The sequence below is a fragment of the Ascaphus truei genome, chromosome 1 (assembly GCF_040206685.1).
Source record: "Ascaphus truei isolate aAscTru1 chromosome 1, aAscTru1.hap1, whole genome shotgun sequence".
Lineage (NCBI taxonomy): Eukaryota > Metazoa > Chordata > Amphibia > Anura > Ascaphidae > Ascaphus > Ascaphus truei.
In genome coordinates, this window is record NC_134483.1 from 388,743,890 (window position 1) to 388,760,214 (window position 16,325).

Below are 16,325 nucleotides of genomic sequence, written 5' to 3' on the forward strand. Positions count from 1 at the left end.
TTTTCAGCGCGAACGGGGGAAATTTAAAAAAAAAAACACGTGTGCTGCTTGGGCCAATATTTACACGCCCGGGGGTTAAATCCACCCGCCCCGGGCGAGTAAATGTATAGGATTGTCGAACACTGTATATATATATATATATATATATATATATATATATACATATATATACATATACATATACATATATATATATATATACATATACATATATACATATATACATACATACATACATACAGTAAAGGTATAAATACATAACAGGAAGAAGCGGTTTTACACATAAAAGTAGACATTAGGAAAAGCAGTCCCTGCCCCGGAGAGCTTACAATCTACGTTTATGGTCTTAGATGAGTGAAATCTACTTGTCTACAATGCGTCGTACCTTAAAACTGGAGGGAGCGAGGGGAGATTGGAGGTGCTTTAGCAGGCTCCCCAAAACACTTTATATTGTATTGTGTCTGAATGTGTGAATTGCCTTCTCTGATTTGTAGTTCTTTTTTTGCGCCACAATGTTACCTATTCAGTATCTCATTGTCATTGGCCATATGTGGAATTGTCCTGTTAAGGTGTACCATATTTGTTACTCTTGGGGAGAGAACCATGCAGGTAACCCTAGGACATGTACCAAGTAATACCCAATAATTGTCCACTTTTTTTTTTTACCAACCACTTTTTAAGAGGAAGAGTTTAGTTCAGTCCGCATGTCTATGTGAAAAGTGCCCGAGTACCCCCTGCAGGAGTGGTTTGCTTGCTTTCACGCAATCTAGTCAATATGTCAACTGCGTTCAATATGTTACTTAAAAAAAGTCACCCTTTTGTAAGCACTTTAATTCAGTGGTTCATGTGTGCTTGACGACTTCTGCTTTTTGCAGCTCTGGAAATGCCAACCATTGAAACTTCTCAAGCGTTTCAGTAGTTCCAAAGTACAGTACTCTCCTATTGCAGACACACTTACCATAACACCATCCTACTGAGTCTGTAAGTTCTCCCTACCTACCACTTGGGTTGTAAGCTCTTCAGGGCGCTGAAGCGCTTATTCCCATGATGTCTCATAATTTTGTTTTGCGTCTATTACTGCTGTGGAGCACTATGTACGAGGATGGTGCTATGCAAATAAAGATATCTATACATGTAAACTTAGAAGTGTGAAGTTTAATGGAGACCAAGACTGATTATTATTGGTGGAGCACCAGTTGACATGGCCGATAGACAACCGTATTCATTGTTCAGTTAATAGGAATGATTGTGTTTCCGAAGGAGTCGTATTGAACCTCTCCAGTAGGAGGAACTGCCATTGTCCTAATTATTTGAAATGGGTTTATAGGACATAAAAAGGGGACTGGCACATTGTTGGTGCAAGAGGAACCTTTATTGGTACTGCTTTAACAAAGAAAAATAATGGATCATTACTGTTGTGAAGTGGGGAAAGACCTATGAGTGACCATTATGGATGATTGTACTGTATCCCAGCATGATGTTTTAGATCTGTTTTCTTTGCCCTGTAGATGTTGAGGACTTGCTCTCTGCCAGACCTCACAAAGCTGTTTAAAAACTTTGTGGATGTACCCTCTGTGGCTGACGTGCAGAGGGAGGACAACTTGGAAATAGAGGACATAGAGGATGAGCCTGCTCAGGAAGCTGATCACTCTGACTCAGAGGACACGTGAGCATCATGCTTTTTATGCCAGCATTGCAGATTTCATCCCCATGTAGCAACATTATATCGTTCAGTGGCTTTCATCACTCTCTTCAGGAAGCTCTAGCCTCTTTTGGAATGACCAATCTTTAGGAAAGGACGAGACGCTTATTAGCTTAAAAAGTAATAGAGTATTAGTTGGCTATCTTCAAAGCATGTCCTGAGCTAGGTTCCTTAAGGATGGGATTGAAACCACTGCTATTGCTCAGAAGGCCTTAACGTCTCTATTACACATATAAGCCTCTTTGAAGACTGACTGACTTGTTGACATGCATACATCTTTCAAGTTGGAGATCTACACAGATGTTTTTTTGAGATTTACCTTGTTTTTGACTCCCAGTGAAGGGAAGGGGTTCAGGTCTAAAAGTTAAGGACAGGAGAGATTGGGTTAGACACCTGAATAATTGTTTAAATGCCTAGGGGGGAAATATAGGTTAAGAATAAAAAAATAAAAAATCTATTGATCTATTTAAAAAAAAAAAAAATAATTCCATTTCCAATTTTTACATTGTAAATTTAGCGGCAATTCCAGAATTTTCCATAACATTTCTCTGAATACAGTATTGCAGGTTAGAAGCGGCAACATGATCCATGAGCGTCATCTCTTCATATAGATTTTAACACTGTTTAATTGTACCACACTAGTATTTTTGTTGCCACTGAATGGTTTATATACATTTTTTATGGATGTCTTTACTTATTTGAATCATTTATTTCTTTTTTATTATTTACTTTTTTTATAAGCATGTTCGGGGAGACAGACAGAGACTTGCAGGAAATGCAAGAGTCAATGGAGCAGTTGTTGAGGGAGGAACCGACTGAAGAGTATTGTACTGAGGAGCCAGTCCTGGACGTAGCTCCACCAGGAGAGAACAAGGCGGATGCAGAACTTGTCAGTAATGGGACGGAGGAGGAGGAGGATGAGGAGCAGGAGAATCTGCCAAGCAGTGAAAGTGTCATTAATGAAGAATGGCATTCAGGTATACACTGCACAATATTATTACACATTTCATTTGTCTATGTTTCAATCCATTCACCACCTATTGACCGTTGAGGGCTAATGATGATCAGGAGCCTATGGTTTAGCAATCATACATACAGGACCGGCACACCAGAGTAGCTTTCTCACTACACCATAGACTTCAGGTAGATGCCAATAAAGTGCAGACAGAAAAAACGACGTTTCGGGTCACTGTGTACCACGGGCTTGAGAGAGTCATACGACCAGAAACAGCGCTTTTTCTGTCTGCACTCATCTGTTAGGATGTATAAAGAACACTTTATTGGCATCTACCTGAGCTCTATGAAGTGGTGAATAGCCCACTCTGATGTGCTGATCCGGTATATACGACTGCTTATTTTGGATACTGAACTAATGTGGGGTCTAACTCTGTGGGATTCCTAGCACCCTCATTACCTCTTTACTTGAATTCAAGATGCTATACTGTAGGTAGCTTCTGGTTCTTTTGTTTATAGTTATAGCTTTGATCAACAACCTAAATGGAACAGATTGTACGTAAATCTCAGCAGTTGTGTAAAATTGTTGACCTCAATTATACAATGCAGTTGAGTGTGTCCTTTTATTTCTATGGTAACTTGATCTTAAAATGTTGTGTTCTTTTAAGTATTTCTTGGTTCCCAGTGTTTTAGCCTATAAAAGTGCTGTATTTGCAGCAGCATCTTATTATTGTATGCCACGACCCTATGTATGTATGCATATTTATTAAATATATATCATATATACAGCCAGTCCTCGCTTATCTGACGTAATGCGTCCCGCAAACCGCTGTCGGATAATGGACAGTCTGATTGCGGTTCCACGTTAATCCGCGTTGAATAAGCGGTTCCGACGTTGGATAATGTGTCCAGCGGACTGCATTATGCGGCAGCGGATAAGGCATTAGACGGAAAGCGGGCCGTCGGATACTGAGGACCACCTGTATATATTATATATAATATATTCTCTACAATGATGATGGGGTCCTCCACAGTGTAATTTTTTTACGCTCTGTCTTTTCTATGTAATACGTTTCTGATTGGATATGCTACCATGTACCACTTTGTGTGAAGATTTTCTCCTTCTTGTTTCGAAGGTTATATATGTCATTTAAAGTTGATGCATCTTCCAGTGAGCACCGCCAAGATTTATACAGTGCAATAGATACTCCATTATAGCATATTTAAGGGGCGGTACTGTAGTATCTTATTTGATTCTTCATTATCGGTGTGCATTCTTCATCTAGTTTTGTTCTCTATCTTTTTTCGTGCAGCATAGAGGCAACTGTTTTACTGCATAGAAATTCCTTACTTTGTTTCTGTGGGGTGGTAACATGTTAACCCGTAGAAGAAAATTGTTTGTAATAAAAAAAATATATATATAGTATGTGTGTGTGTGTGTGTGTGTGTGTCCCTTCTCTCGCCAAGTGTTACAATATAAACTGATGCATTAGAAGTTGTTATGATATTGTTTTCTTAAGTAGCACTGATAATGTACTCAGCGCTGTTCATAGAATCTGGCAGGCACAATGAGATTCTTCCCCATTGAGTTTACTATCTAATCTTGATGCCTAAATCCCAGGGAGATTAAGTGATTTACCAATGGTCACAAGGAGAGCTGACCACGGTCCACTAAGCTTCTCCTTCAGCCCATTTGGTAACACATCTACAATAATCAAAGACAGTGTGCATAACTGAAGCTGTATTTTACAAATGGGTATGTATGACAACAATATGAGATGCACATGCAGGAAGCTACATTGTTGTGAGTGGAGGTATTACATGTCTGGGGGTTACATAGCTAGCAGAGCAGTTTGGAGAATGTTTTACTTCACTGCTCCTCTAGGAGATATAGTGCACTTATAGCACAAGATGCATAGTCTACCCTCTTGCACGATAGCATCTTTTGTATTTTGGACAGTTCTTCCATAGCCATGCTATTGAGGTATCTGAATGTCTAGTTATTTGTGTGATTCAACCTTTTCCCTAAACCTCCTGTTAAATTAATCCCATCACCTTAACATAACAAATTCCACAGCAATACACATTGCTTGTTTAGAGTTTAGCAAAGGGACCATGTCTATATGAAATCAGAAAGCGGCAGTGCCCTCAGAGATGGAAGATATTTCTTCGAAAGAACAACATGACCTGACGGCCATAGCTAAGATGGGCTGTAACTCAAGTGTACAGTATATTGGTATTGATATTTATACAGGCGCAACCACTTTTTTTCTTTCTCTTTTCTCCATGTGTGTATCATCTTGAAATGTTAGTTTTTGCTTTAGGATATATGTATGTTTATAAAAATGTTTTACCAGAAAGTAATACATTGAGAGTTACCTCTCATTTTCAAGTATGTCCTGGGCACTGAGTTGTAAAAACAAGGTTATACAGCTGAACCCTGTTATAACGCGGCACTCGGGTCCACAGAATGAAGCCGCGTTATAACCGGGATCGTGTAAATGTTGCCACGCGAGGACTTACCGGCGTCTGCATTTCTCTCCTCTCTGCAGCTCTCTCCTTGCCGTAGACTTTTGAGCTCAGAGGAGGAGGAGGGTCAAATGACACACACAAACACACACCCCCCCCCTACACCATGTGGGAATTGAACATGAATATATTTTATATAATACACATGCAGGAATCGAACTCAGGATCTTCAGGATTGGTGTGATGTCACAGACTATAAATATACTTAACCTCTGCAGCACAATCCGTTAGCAATAAAGCATTGAATGTTTAAAAAAAAGAGAGGTTTTTAAATCGGGAGCCACATTTAGACCGCGTTATAAGCGGGTCTGCGTTGTAGCAGATCGCGCTATAACTGGGTTGCGCTGTACAGTCAATTTACAGACATTTCATGGACAGAGTTGGAAAATTGGGTACAGCGGATAAAGGGCTTGTGAGTTTCAGATTGAAATAGAGCAGCTTTAACATCAGCAAACTGCTCACACCCTTTAGCTGCCCTTCGCCTGCGCCAAAGGCTGTCTGCCTTTGGGGCAACGCAGATGTACACTGGCGTGGTTGAGATTCAATGCAGCTGTGAATACAAAGTTGTTTGTGTCCTCTTGGCTCATTAACATTCCAGTGGGTGGAAAATACACATACACACACACATATACACACACACACACACACACACACACAATGAATAGTAGTATGTATAATATAAAACACCCAATAAAAACATGAACTTATATTTAAGAGATTAAAAGAACTGAAATCCACTGAGTACAAGTGGATCAACCCGTTATATAAATTTATATTTCACCTGGCCATTGTACCACAGTCGTTTAAAAATAGGGTACCAACATATTCAAGAATGATTTTAATAACAATGGGATCCACGTGAAAAAAGAAAACCTGGCGCCAAATGTTCAAATGGAAAGTCCTGTGATCTTATATAGCAAATAGTGCTCTCAATGCTGTTTTTATGACATAGTTCTTTTTTATTAAATTCATTTTTAGTTTGTCATTAGTTTGTCATTAGTCATTAGGTGCTATATTGCCAGCAGCCACTCTGAGCTTGCTGGACTAATTGAATGAATGGACACGTAACTGTTCGTCCTACCCCTGAGTAAACAACTACCCAATAATTTTGCACCCCGTCGGTAGATATTTTTTTTTTTTTTTCCCAGCGCCAGCATTTTATAAATCATGGCTATGGTGGTAATTGTTTTCCTGTAACAAAATGAATATGTTCACGTTAATAATCTTCTAATAATTAGAAGGTACTCTATCGCTTTTCAGATGACAGCAGTGAGGATATTGCCAGCGAATTTGAAGATGGTGACAGTGTCTTCGGCCATCTGGAAGAACTCAGGCTTAAATTGGAGCAAGAGATTGGTTTTGATAAGTTCATAGAAGTTTACAATAAAATCAAGGTGAGCTATCCTGCTCGCACACTAAATGTTATGCGCAAATCTAAGATGGAAACTGTCTTGTGAGTTAGGCCGCCTTACAGCGACGGCGATGCGACCGATGACGTTGCCACTAGCGAAAGTTATAATTTAACTTTCAGCGACGTCACTGGCGACAGGGTCATTGATTGGTCTACAGACAGTCACATGTGGCGACTGTCTTTAAAAAGTCAAATTTACCCCGCTTCCAAATTTTTGGTCGCGACATCGCTCCGTCGCTATCGCGCTTACTATAACCGCTCGCGACGGAGTCAATTGTTTTTTGAGAATCGGAGAATTAAGCTCAATAACTCCAAGAAGAAGGAAGGGGGAAGACCTGTTCTTAAAAGGTTAACCCATCTAAGAGGTGAACATCAATTACTAGACAGAAAATAGAACATTTGGGTAAAACTAACCAAGGAAATATTTTCTGAATCTGGTAATAAGGCTTCTCTGTTAGCGTGGAAATTACGCAGGCAGAGGTTACAAAGAGGAAAATTACTCCTCTCACATCTAAAGAAGGGGCAAAAATAGTCGCTGAAAAAAAAATTGAGGAAATGTTCCTGTCATTTTATAAAACTATATAGCTTAGAAGGCTTAGCTAAATTAATTTCTAAACGCTTCAAAAGGGTTACGTTTCCTAAATTGTCAAAGGAGCAAATTGTACCTTATTTATTCAGATCTCCTTTAAAATATTCTGTTGTATGTATAATTCTCCGGCCATTCTCTCTAAAATGTACTACGGTACGCTGGACACTGGTTGGAAACTCTGTGGCTCTAGGGCAGACTTCTTCCACATGTGGGGAAAGTCCCAAAATGAGTAGTATCTGGGAAACCATAGCTAGAGAAATTCAAAATACAGTGTATTAACAAATTAGAGGTTCCTTTGAACTCTGAATGTACTCTTGGGATGGTGGCCGGAGGGGAGTCCATTCACGAGACTTTTAGCATCTTTTGACAATCACATGTTTATAGAGACTAAAGTCTTTATCGCGAAGGCTTGAAAATCTGTTAACCCTCCTACGATCGGTAGCTGGAGAGCAAAACTATGGGATATAGTTAGGATGGAAAAAATTCACATACTGTAACGATTCAAAAATAAGTACGGGAAATTCATAAAAATTTGGACGCCGCTATTGGTGTTTATCCAGGAACTGACCTTTTTTGCAGTTGACTAGATTGCAGAGCAGACATTTCATGAATCGGGGAATTGCTTGTCTCAATACCCATGGAGACTGTGATGGCAGATACAATCGATATGTTAAAAAAACAGGTTGTACATCTTTTTAGAAAGGAAATGTATACAGGGATATTTTGCTATGTAACTATATATAGCACTTAAAGTAGGCGTGGCACACTAGTTTTTACAGCAGGTTCTAAAGAATAGGAATCTTGCCATGCTGCAGGTAACATTTTTGAGGCATTCATAATGTGTATATATAATAGATAATTATACTTGAGCATTAATATGTAAAAAAAAAAAAAACCTGCAGAATTTATTATCTACCTTTGAATTAATGTTTGAAAAATCCCGTCTTTTACACCCTGTAGTGTTTGCGGTTATCGGTCCTTTGGTTGTTTAATGTATTTGGTAATTGTGTGCTTTGTGCTGGTTTCAGGCCATCCATGAAGATGAGGATGAGAACATTGCAACATGTTCTACTGTTGTTCAGAATATTCTGGGCTGTGAACACCAGCACTTATACCCCAGGATCCTGCGCTTAGTCATGGCAGATGGAGCCTATCAGGAAGGTAAACTTTTTTTTTTAAAACCAAAAAGGGTACTTCTAAAATTCTCACAACCTTAAATGTGCATACAACCTGTAGCTGTACTTTCAGGCATTCATGATCAAAAGGTGTATTCGTTGGGGTTTTGAGCTTCAGACTTCTATGATCTTTAAATGGTCAACAAAGACATTAAAAAAAAAAAAATCCCATGTGTGGTTAAAAATGAGGTTACATCTTAACTCAAAGGTTTTGGTAAATAATTATTTAAAATACCATTTAAAAAAGTCAGGAGAATCTCCCCATTTACAGTGGAGCTACTTATCCCAACCTCGCCCAGTATGACATATTTTATTGTTTTAAGACCACTTTTTAGCTGTAAAGCAAGGGCGTTAGTTTCTGGTGGTTTTCCCCTAACAATGTCATATACTACTGTGCCTGTGGGCACTCGACTTCTCACAAGTAACAGCTTTCCCATTTCCATTTGTATGAAGACCTCTTGCTATATAATGGTCAGGATGTTTCAGGCAGTATTAAAAGAGCAATAATCACAGAAGCCTATGAGTTTAACGCCTATAATGTTAGCAATTTCCCCCCTGAGCATGCGTTGCTTTATTTTAAAAAAATTTATTATTTTTTTTTATAATCATTTTCATCACTTTCTTTTGGGGTTACCATGGTAACCATTTGACTGCGCTGGGCTATGGGGAAAACCTCATTATAACCTCCCGGAAAATTAATCTTGTAAACGTTTATAACTCATGAAGCTTCAGATTTTAAGAAATGAAAACGGCAAGAGAAGATATATTATCCTATGTGGTGCCGGTTCTGGCACTTCTGTGTCATGTGATCACTCCAGGTGCAGTCACATGATGCAGCCTCTGAATCGGCCGGAATCTGAGGGTGGGGTCAGCTCCTGTTCTGTTCCTTCAGAGCGGTCAGATTCATCAGCCTCTACACACCACACGTGTGCCCATGACATTAAGGACACTGTAAAGCAGGGGTGGCCAACTCCAGTCCTCAAGGGCCAACAGCAGGTCCGGTTTTCAGGATATCCCTGCTTCAGCACAGGTGACTCAGTTAAAGACTGTTCCTGTCCTGAAGCAGGATCATAACCTGACCTGTTGGTGGCCCTTGAGGACTGAAGTTGACCACCCCTGCTGTAGAGGTTAAATGGAAAACAAAATGGCGGTCAGCCCAGACTGTTGCTTTAATTAAAGATTTGCTAGTTAATGATCTTCAGATTTATCCCGGATTTACTAAACAGGCTTATCAGCTCACCAAGTGCAAAACCTTTTCCCTAAATGCAGTGGTCTGTGTTAATGGTGCGAGACTGGAACAAAGTAACGAGCATAAACATGGTCTACCCAGGTATATCACAGGCCTAGGCTTTTCTGCAATTGAGCACGGTACCACTGCTTTTAAAAAAACCTGAATATCCTTTGTATATGAAGGTCGCGGCAGTGCACAACCAAAAGGCTCGCTAATTACTTCATTTGGGGTTTTGGTTCGGTTTGCTGCTTTAAAGGAGCAGAACATGTTGGGGGGGGGGGGGCATTTTTATGGGTGGGAAGCAGGGGGTCTCTGAAGCTGAATCATGTTAACTTCAGCTCCGGAGACCCCCCGCCCCCGAGATACTTGCCTCTGTAGGGGGGGGGCATGTAGCAGCTCAGGAGGTTTGTATATATAGCTTTATTTATATATAGCGCCCACAGTGTACTCAGCGATTTGCAACGACAGTACAGAGAATAATACAATAAGTACAACAAAGTCAGACAATCGGAAAGGAAATCCCGGCCCGGAGAACTTACAATCTAAGTGGTATGATGGGAGACCCTGAGACAGCAGGTGCGGGAATACGTGCAGTAGATGGGGAGTAATTGTGGGTGTGGGACAGTAGACATGAGTCCAGGCTGTTGAAATGCTTCATTTAAGAGGTGGGTTTTAAGGTTTGTCTTGAAGGTGGGAATAGGCGGTGCTTGGCATATACTGAGTGTGAGGGAGTTCCACAGATAAAGCGCAGGGAGGCAAACGCGTTTCATACGAGAGAGCTGTGGAAGTGAAAGGGGTGGAGAGGAAACCGTCATGGTTAGAGCGATATCTAGGATATCTAAAGCTGATATCTAGGAAGAAGCAGATGAGTGGAGAGTCTTAAAGGTAAGGAGAAGAACTATGTAGGTGATTTGAAATTTGATGGGAAGCCAGGGGAGGGATTTAAGGAGGAGATTAGTGGATACTGTTTTGGGAAAAGGTGAAATTATTCTAGCAGCAGAATTTTGGATTGATTGCAAGGGAGATGGTTGTGAGGTAGGGAGGCCTGTTAGCAGTATGTTACAATAATCCAGACGGGAGAGGACAAGGGCATGCATTATTAGAGGTTTAGCCGTAGATTGACACCAGAGGAAAGGGTGGATATTGGCAATAATACGTAGGAAGAAGTGACAGGTTTTGGCCGTGCTGTGAATGGAAAAGGAAAGGGTCAAATGTCACTCACAGGCAACGTGCTTTGGTGACAGGATAGATGGCAGTACCGTTAAGTGTGATGGAAAAGGAGGGTATTAGGCCAGATTAGGGGGAGATTTGAGGAGCTCAGTTTTAGACATATTAAGTTTAAGGTGGCAAAGCACCACCCACGAGGATATAGCCAGGAGGCAATCTGAGACTTGGGACTGGATTGCAGGAGTGAGGGTAGAAAGATATATCTGTGAATTATCTGCATAGAGATGATACCAAAGGTCAAAAGAGTTGATGAGGTCACCAAATGATAGTGTGTAGAGAGAGAGAAAAGGACAGGTGCCGGAGTTGCACCAACAGACGGATCAACAGAAGACAGAGACATGTTGGCAACATAGACAGAAAATGTGCGATGAGCGAGGTAAGATGAAAACCAGGATATGGCTTTGTTGCGGATACCAAAAGAGTTTAGAATATGCAGAAGGAGAGGGATCGGCAGTATCAACAGCAGAGGAGAGATCGAGTAGAATTAGTAGGGAAAGTGACCTTATGATTTAGCTTCATGTATATCAAAAGCCAGATTGTAAGTGGTCCAGGAGGGCATGAGAATTGAGAAAGTTAAACACAAGATGTTCTTGTGTGACCACCGCATGATTAAATGAAGAGGAGAAAGTGCCAGTGGTCAGGGAGGAATTTAAGATGTGGAACTAAGACAGAAGGAAGAAATCTGGTAAGGTGTGATGGGATGGTATTGAGAGAGCATGTGGTAGAAGAAGAGAAGATCAGCCTAGTCATTTCTAACTCTGTAGCAAGAGAAGGAGTCAAGAGTGGGCGAAGGTGGTTTAAGTAGAAGCAAAGAGGAGGGGGAAGGGACAGAAGGAATCTCCTTGTGGATAGCATCCACCTTGCCTTTACAATAGTTGCCAAATGTTTGATGATAAGTGAAGGAAGAATGGGAAGTGGGATGAGCAGGTTGGAGGAGGGAGTCAAATACAGAGAGGGGATATTGACTCCCTGCTAGGAACGAAACGCGTCAGAGTTTGCTCTGTGGCGGATTTTCTGTGTAATATGCACCAATAAATACTTTTTATTTTTATTGCGTGTCTCTATTCATACCCCGGCGGCAGCAGTGAACCGCCTTGCAACTTTCTATTTTTGCCTTTACAATAGTTGCCAAATGTTTGATGATAAGTGAAGGAAGAATGGGAAGTGGGATGAGCAGGTTGGAGGAGGGAGTCAAATACAGAGAGGGGATATTGTGGATTGGATTTGTGAGTGTTGATGAGTTAAGCAGTAGTGTTGCTTGGCCTTAGAGAGAGCAGAGATAAAACAGGAGAGGAGAAATTTATAGTGCAGAAAATCAGCCAGAGTTTGAGATTTCCTCCATAGGGGTTAAGAGGAGTGAGTGCATTTTGAAGGAACGTGTTTGTGAATTTCGCTAAGGCCGTGGATTAGCAAGATGGGTGTACAGGAGCTGAGAAGGGACATATAGATCAAGAGAGGAGAAAGAGTATAGAGTTGTAAGAGTTGCCAAGTTTGAGGAGGAGAAAAAGAAGAGCGGTTAGCGTTTAGGATAAAGCAGAGAGGTCAATGGAGCAGAGGTCTCGAGAGTAGGAGGGAGTGAGGGGAATGATGGGAGGTAATAGTCAGAGATCAGAAGGGGAGAGATTGAGAAATTAGAAAGGAACAGTTTTTTTTTTAGTAAAGACCGGATCCAAGTTGTGACCATCCTTGTGGATGCTGGAATTGGTCCATTGGTGGAGGTTAAAGAGAGAAGGCGAGATCCTCAGGAGACTAAGGGATCATCACAATGATAATTGAAGTCCCCCAGTTAAAGGATGGGAGAATTGGAGGAGAGAAAGAAGGAAAGCCAGAATTCAAAGTCAGAGAGAAAGGAGGAGGTATAGACTGCAAGTGGCAGTAAACTACAGAGAGCGGATAGAAAAGCTGGAAAGCATGAACCTCAAAGGAAGAAAGGGGAACAGATGATGGTATAGGGCGGTGCTGATATTGGCAGCGGGAGGAGAGTAAGACACATACCACTCTGCCTCAGCCATTCGGGCTTGCCATGTGCGACAGAGAGATCGCCATAGGAGACAGAAGCCTCCACAGCAGTCATGTTGCGAGAGCCAGGTTTCTGTTGGAGCAAAGAGGTGAAGGGAGCCAAAGCAGAAGAGATTTAAAGTCCTGGTCACGCGGGCCAATAGGAAGTCGCAAGGGATGACATCACGGTTTCCTATTCGCCCGCGTGACACAGAACATTAAAGCCGCCATTATGTTCCCCACACACAGCCTAGCCGGAGCTGCGGTCATCACCCCCTATGGAGGTTACTATCTTGGGAAGCAAGGAAGCTGAAATTAACGTAGTTCAGCTCCGGCGACCCCTACTTCAAATATATATTTTATTTTTTTAAAGGAAAGCAGAATTGCTGCTTTAAATGAAGAAAATAAAGTGGTGGAGAATGTTGTATTGCAGAGAACATTGCAATAAATTCAATCTAATTGCCTAGTCTAGATGTACCTGTAAGCATTGGACATAGATTCCCCATTGTGTTTCAATGCTTGTTTTCTGCTGTGAGGTATCTTCCTCATAATAAATAATGAGCTTACACTTACCAACATTTGTTTAACTACCATATCTAACAATGTTTATAAGGCTTTCAGGCCCACATTTTCAAAACTAACAGAATAAAAGTCTGGGGGGGGGGGGGCGGGAATCTGAAAGATACCATGACTTTTAAAATACTTACTGATGTATTTAAAGGCTGGAGGAAATAGCCCTGGTTTTTGCAGAATTTAGTTTTTACAGAATCATAGTGCGAGTCCCTCCAAATATGAGATTTATGTTCATATTCTCCAAACTAAAACCGAACGGTAGAATGTCACACTGAGGCATGTGTGCTGTGAATGTCACACTGTGCGCTGGATGAATAGGAGGGGAAACTATGTGCAATAATAATTAGAAAATCCCAGAGCACTAACGCCTGTGCATACTATTAAATGGTCGTTTTGTGTGCAGCTCTCGTCCTTTTACTAAACACAGACCAACACAAAAAAGGAGATCTTCATGAAGCCCCTCTGTCCAGGTAAACCTCGTGTGAAGCGGCCTCACAAGTGATTTATCCAATGTCAGTAGAGAGGAGTGAAAACCAAATAGTTTGCACTATGATCGTATAAATTACATTTGGGTATCAGGTCTTTGTCTCTGAATTCCTACAGATTGCAGTTAATTTCTATGTTTCAATGTGGATGATGAGAGCAGAATGCCATTGTCTTTCTCCTGCTCCGATTAGCTAATGCTTGTGAAGTTCAGCTAATTAGCGAATTCGGTACACTGACAGCAGAACACACAGTGCATGTTCCTGTACTTTGCAATTGTGCCAACATTTGAAGCGTGCCGTTCCATTTGAGCACAAAAACAAGAGATGTGCCAAGCATACCAGATATAAGATTGTAATGAAAAATTATAGGATGTACCATGGGCAGGCTGGCCAGGCTTACAGTGATATGTACACACATATGGCAATGCCTTTAAGAAAAGAAGAACCAACTTTATTGGCGTAACATACCACAAGACATATGCAACCAACAATTTAATGCCCACACAGCTATCTTATCTGAGAGGCTAATGCATCTCTGCTATATTGGTTCAACACCGTATATTGCATCTGATTTTTGATCTGGTGCATTTCTACCAGGTGCAGTTCATGCAGCAAAGGGGATAAGCGAAGATATTATATATATATATATATATATATATATATATATATATATATATATATATTTAATCTCTGTCAGAAGAACAAAAGCAGGTCAAGCACTCCAATGTAAAAACGGTGAAGTTTAATGTCTCAACGTTTCGTCTCTCTCTTCCGGGACTGTGACGAAGTGAAACAGATGCTGTACCAAACCCATATAGAGTGGATCATTTTGTAGCATGTGTTTTTATTTTACTGGCAAGTTCTTTATACAGACGTAAAATCTCTGTTCTGTTCTGGTTTTTTACTCTTGGTTTTTTTTTTTCCCCCTGCAGACAACGATGAATAAACATAACTCAGGATATTCTTATACTCCACATGCTGCTTGAAACAAAAATTGATTTCTGTTCATCTCCGGCTGTTCAGTTAAACAATGTGTATGAAATTGGTACAAAGATTTGATTGGGGTATGCTATGTGCATGAACGAGGTGAAATCTCCTTTTCATATTTAGCATTATTTTAATGTATGGTACTGTATGTTCTTTCTGATCCAGAAAGATGGTTGTTATTTGTTTCTGGAAGAATGTGATGCCATTGAAAAGCAGGGGTTAATGAATTGGTCTGTGCCCACAATGTCCTCTTGATAACATGAATAGAACTATAATATGCTGCATCCTGTTATTCTTGGTGGATTATCAGCCATCCTGATGGACATGGAGAGTTGGGTTTTCTGATATCCTAAATTATATCTATTATGCTTTAAGTCCATTAAAGGTAATTTACTGAAGTCAACAACATTGAAGGTCTTCGATTACATCGTAACGGCAACTTTCTCCACATTAGCTGGATTAAACGTTGACGGTCCATTTTTTTTTTCATTTGAGTGCACTTCCTCCTTTAGTTTGTTAAAGTGTCTGTTTTACTCTTCATTAGAAAAATGTAATATAATTCAATGATGTTTTTCCTTGAGTTTTCTTTACGTTCTATGCTATAATAGAATGTAGTAGAGTCTGTTACCAATTGCCTCTTTGGCTTTGGAATTCTCACATTCCTCTCGCGTCCCTTGTTTGGTTAATAACTTTGATAGTATAAAAAGATTTATATAGATCACATGATATACATTTCAGACTTGTCTCTGTTGCATTTGTCACATTGTAAGTTAATTGTGCACCTTAACAACCACATTTATTCTGTTACCCCTTACTGTCTGGGTACCCTTATAGCACTCCCAAAAAAAGGTTGTCATGTTTTTGGAAATGTACATTTTCTCTTTTCTTTAATTTTTATAGATTGAGTGAGATATATATATAATTTGCTTGTCAGCGGAAAAATAAAGGTTGAAATATTTAAACTGTCTTGTAACTTAGTTGATACTATGTATATCATTTCTAAGGTTTAAAAAATAAAGGCTTAATTTTTGTAAAATTTGCCTATTTTTTTGTTGTATGCATTACATTTTGTCACGCAAAAAGACAACTTTCCAAATCATATACAATTTGGTAATATCCTATACGTGCAAGTACAGAACCTGGGGCCAGTGCAAGGGTATCGGGTGCCCTAGGCGAATCTTAAGCCTTTCCCCACCCCCATCCCACAATTAACTTTCAATAATTAATATTGTGCATTAGTATGAATACAAATTCTGCATTTATAATTACAGATTTATTTTACATTAAAAAGGATGTAAAATCAGAGACAGAACATGAAACACAGACAGAGCTCAGTGCACATCCAGTGAAACTTATACACGGTACAGTGCCTAAATATATGTATAGATATCTATTAAATAAAATGGTCTTTTAGTTTAACATTTTGGCCAAAGTGTTGTAAGCCCATGAGCCCCTACACGGCAG

General features: G+C 40.2%; 1 protein-coding gene across 4 annotated transcripts in view; it reads left to right on the forward strand.

Moving 5' to 3' along the window:
* The window catches only part of NEK1 (NIMA related kinase 1), an 88,073-nt gene extending 72,250 nt beyond the window's left edge, over positions 1–15,823 (forward strand). For all 4 annotated transcript variants that reach the window (XM_075611621.1, XM_075611628.1, XM_075611639.1 and 1 more), the window contains 5 exons: positions 1,509–1,666; positions 2,444–2,679; positions 6,446–6,579; positions 8,214–8,346; positions 14,807–15,823. In XM_075611621.1, the coding sequence (XP_075467736.1) occupies positions 1,509–1,666; positions 2,444–2,679; positions 6,446–6,579; positions 8,214–8,346; positions 14,807–14,820 (675 nt within the window). In that variant the 3' untranslated portion in view covers positions 14,821–15,823. The remainder of the gene's footprint in view (positions 1–1,508; positions 1,667–2,443; positions 2,680–6,445; positions 6,580–8,213; positions 8,347–14,806) is intronic.
* The last annotated feature ends 502 nt before the right edge of the window (positions 15,824–16,325 follow it).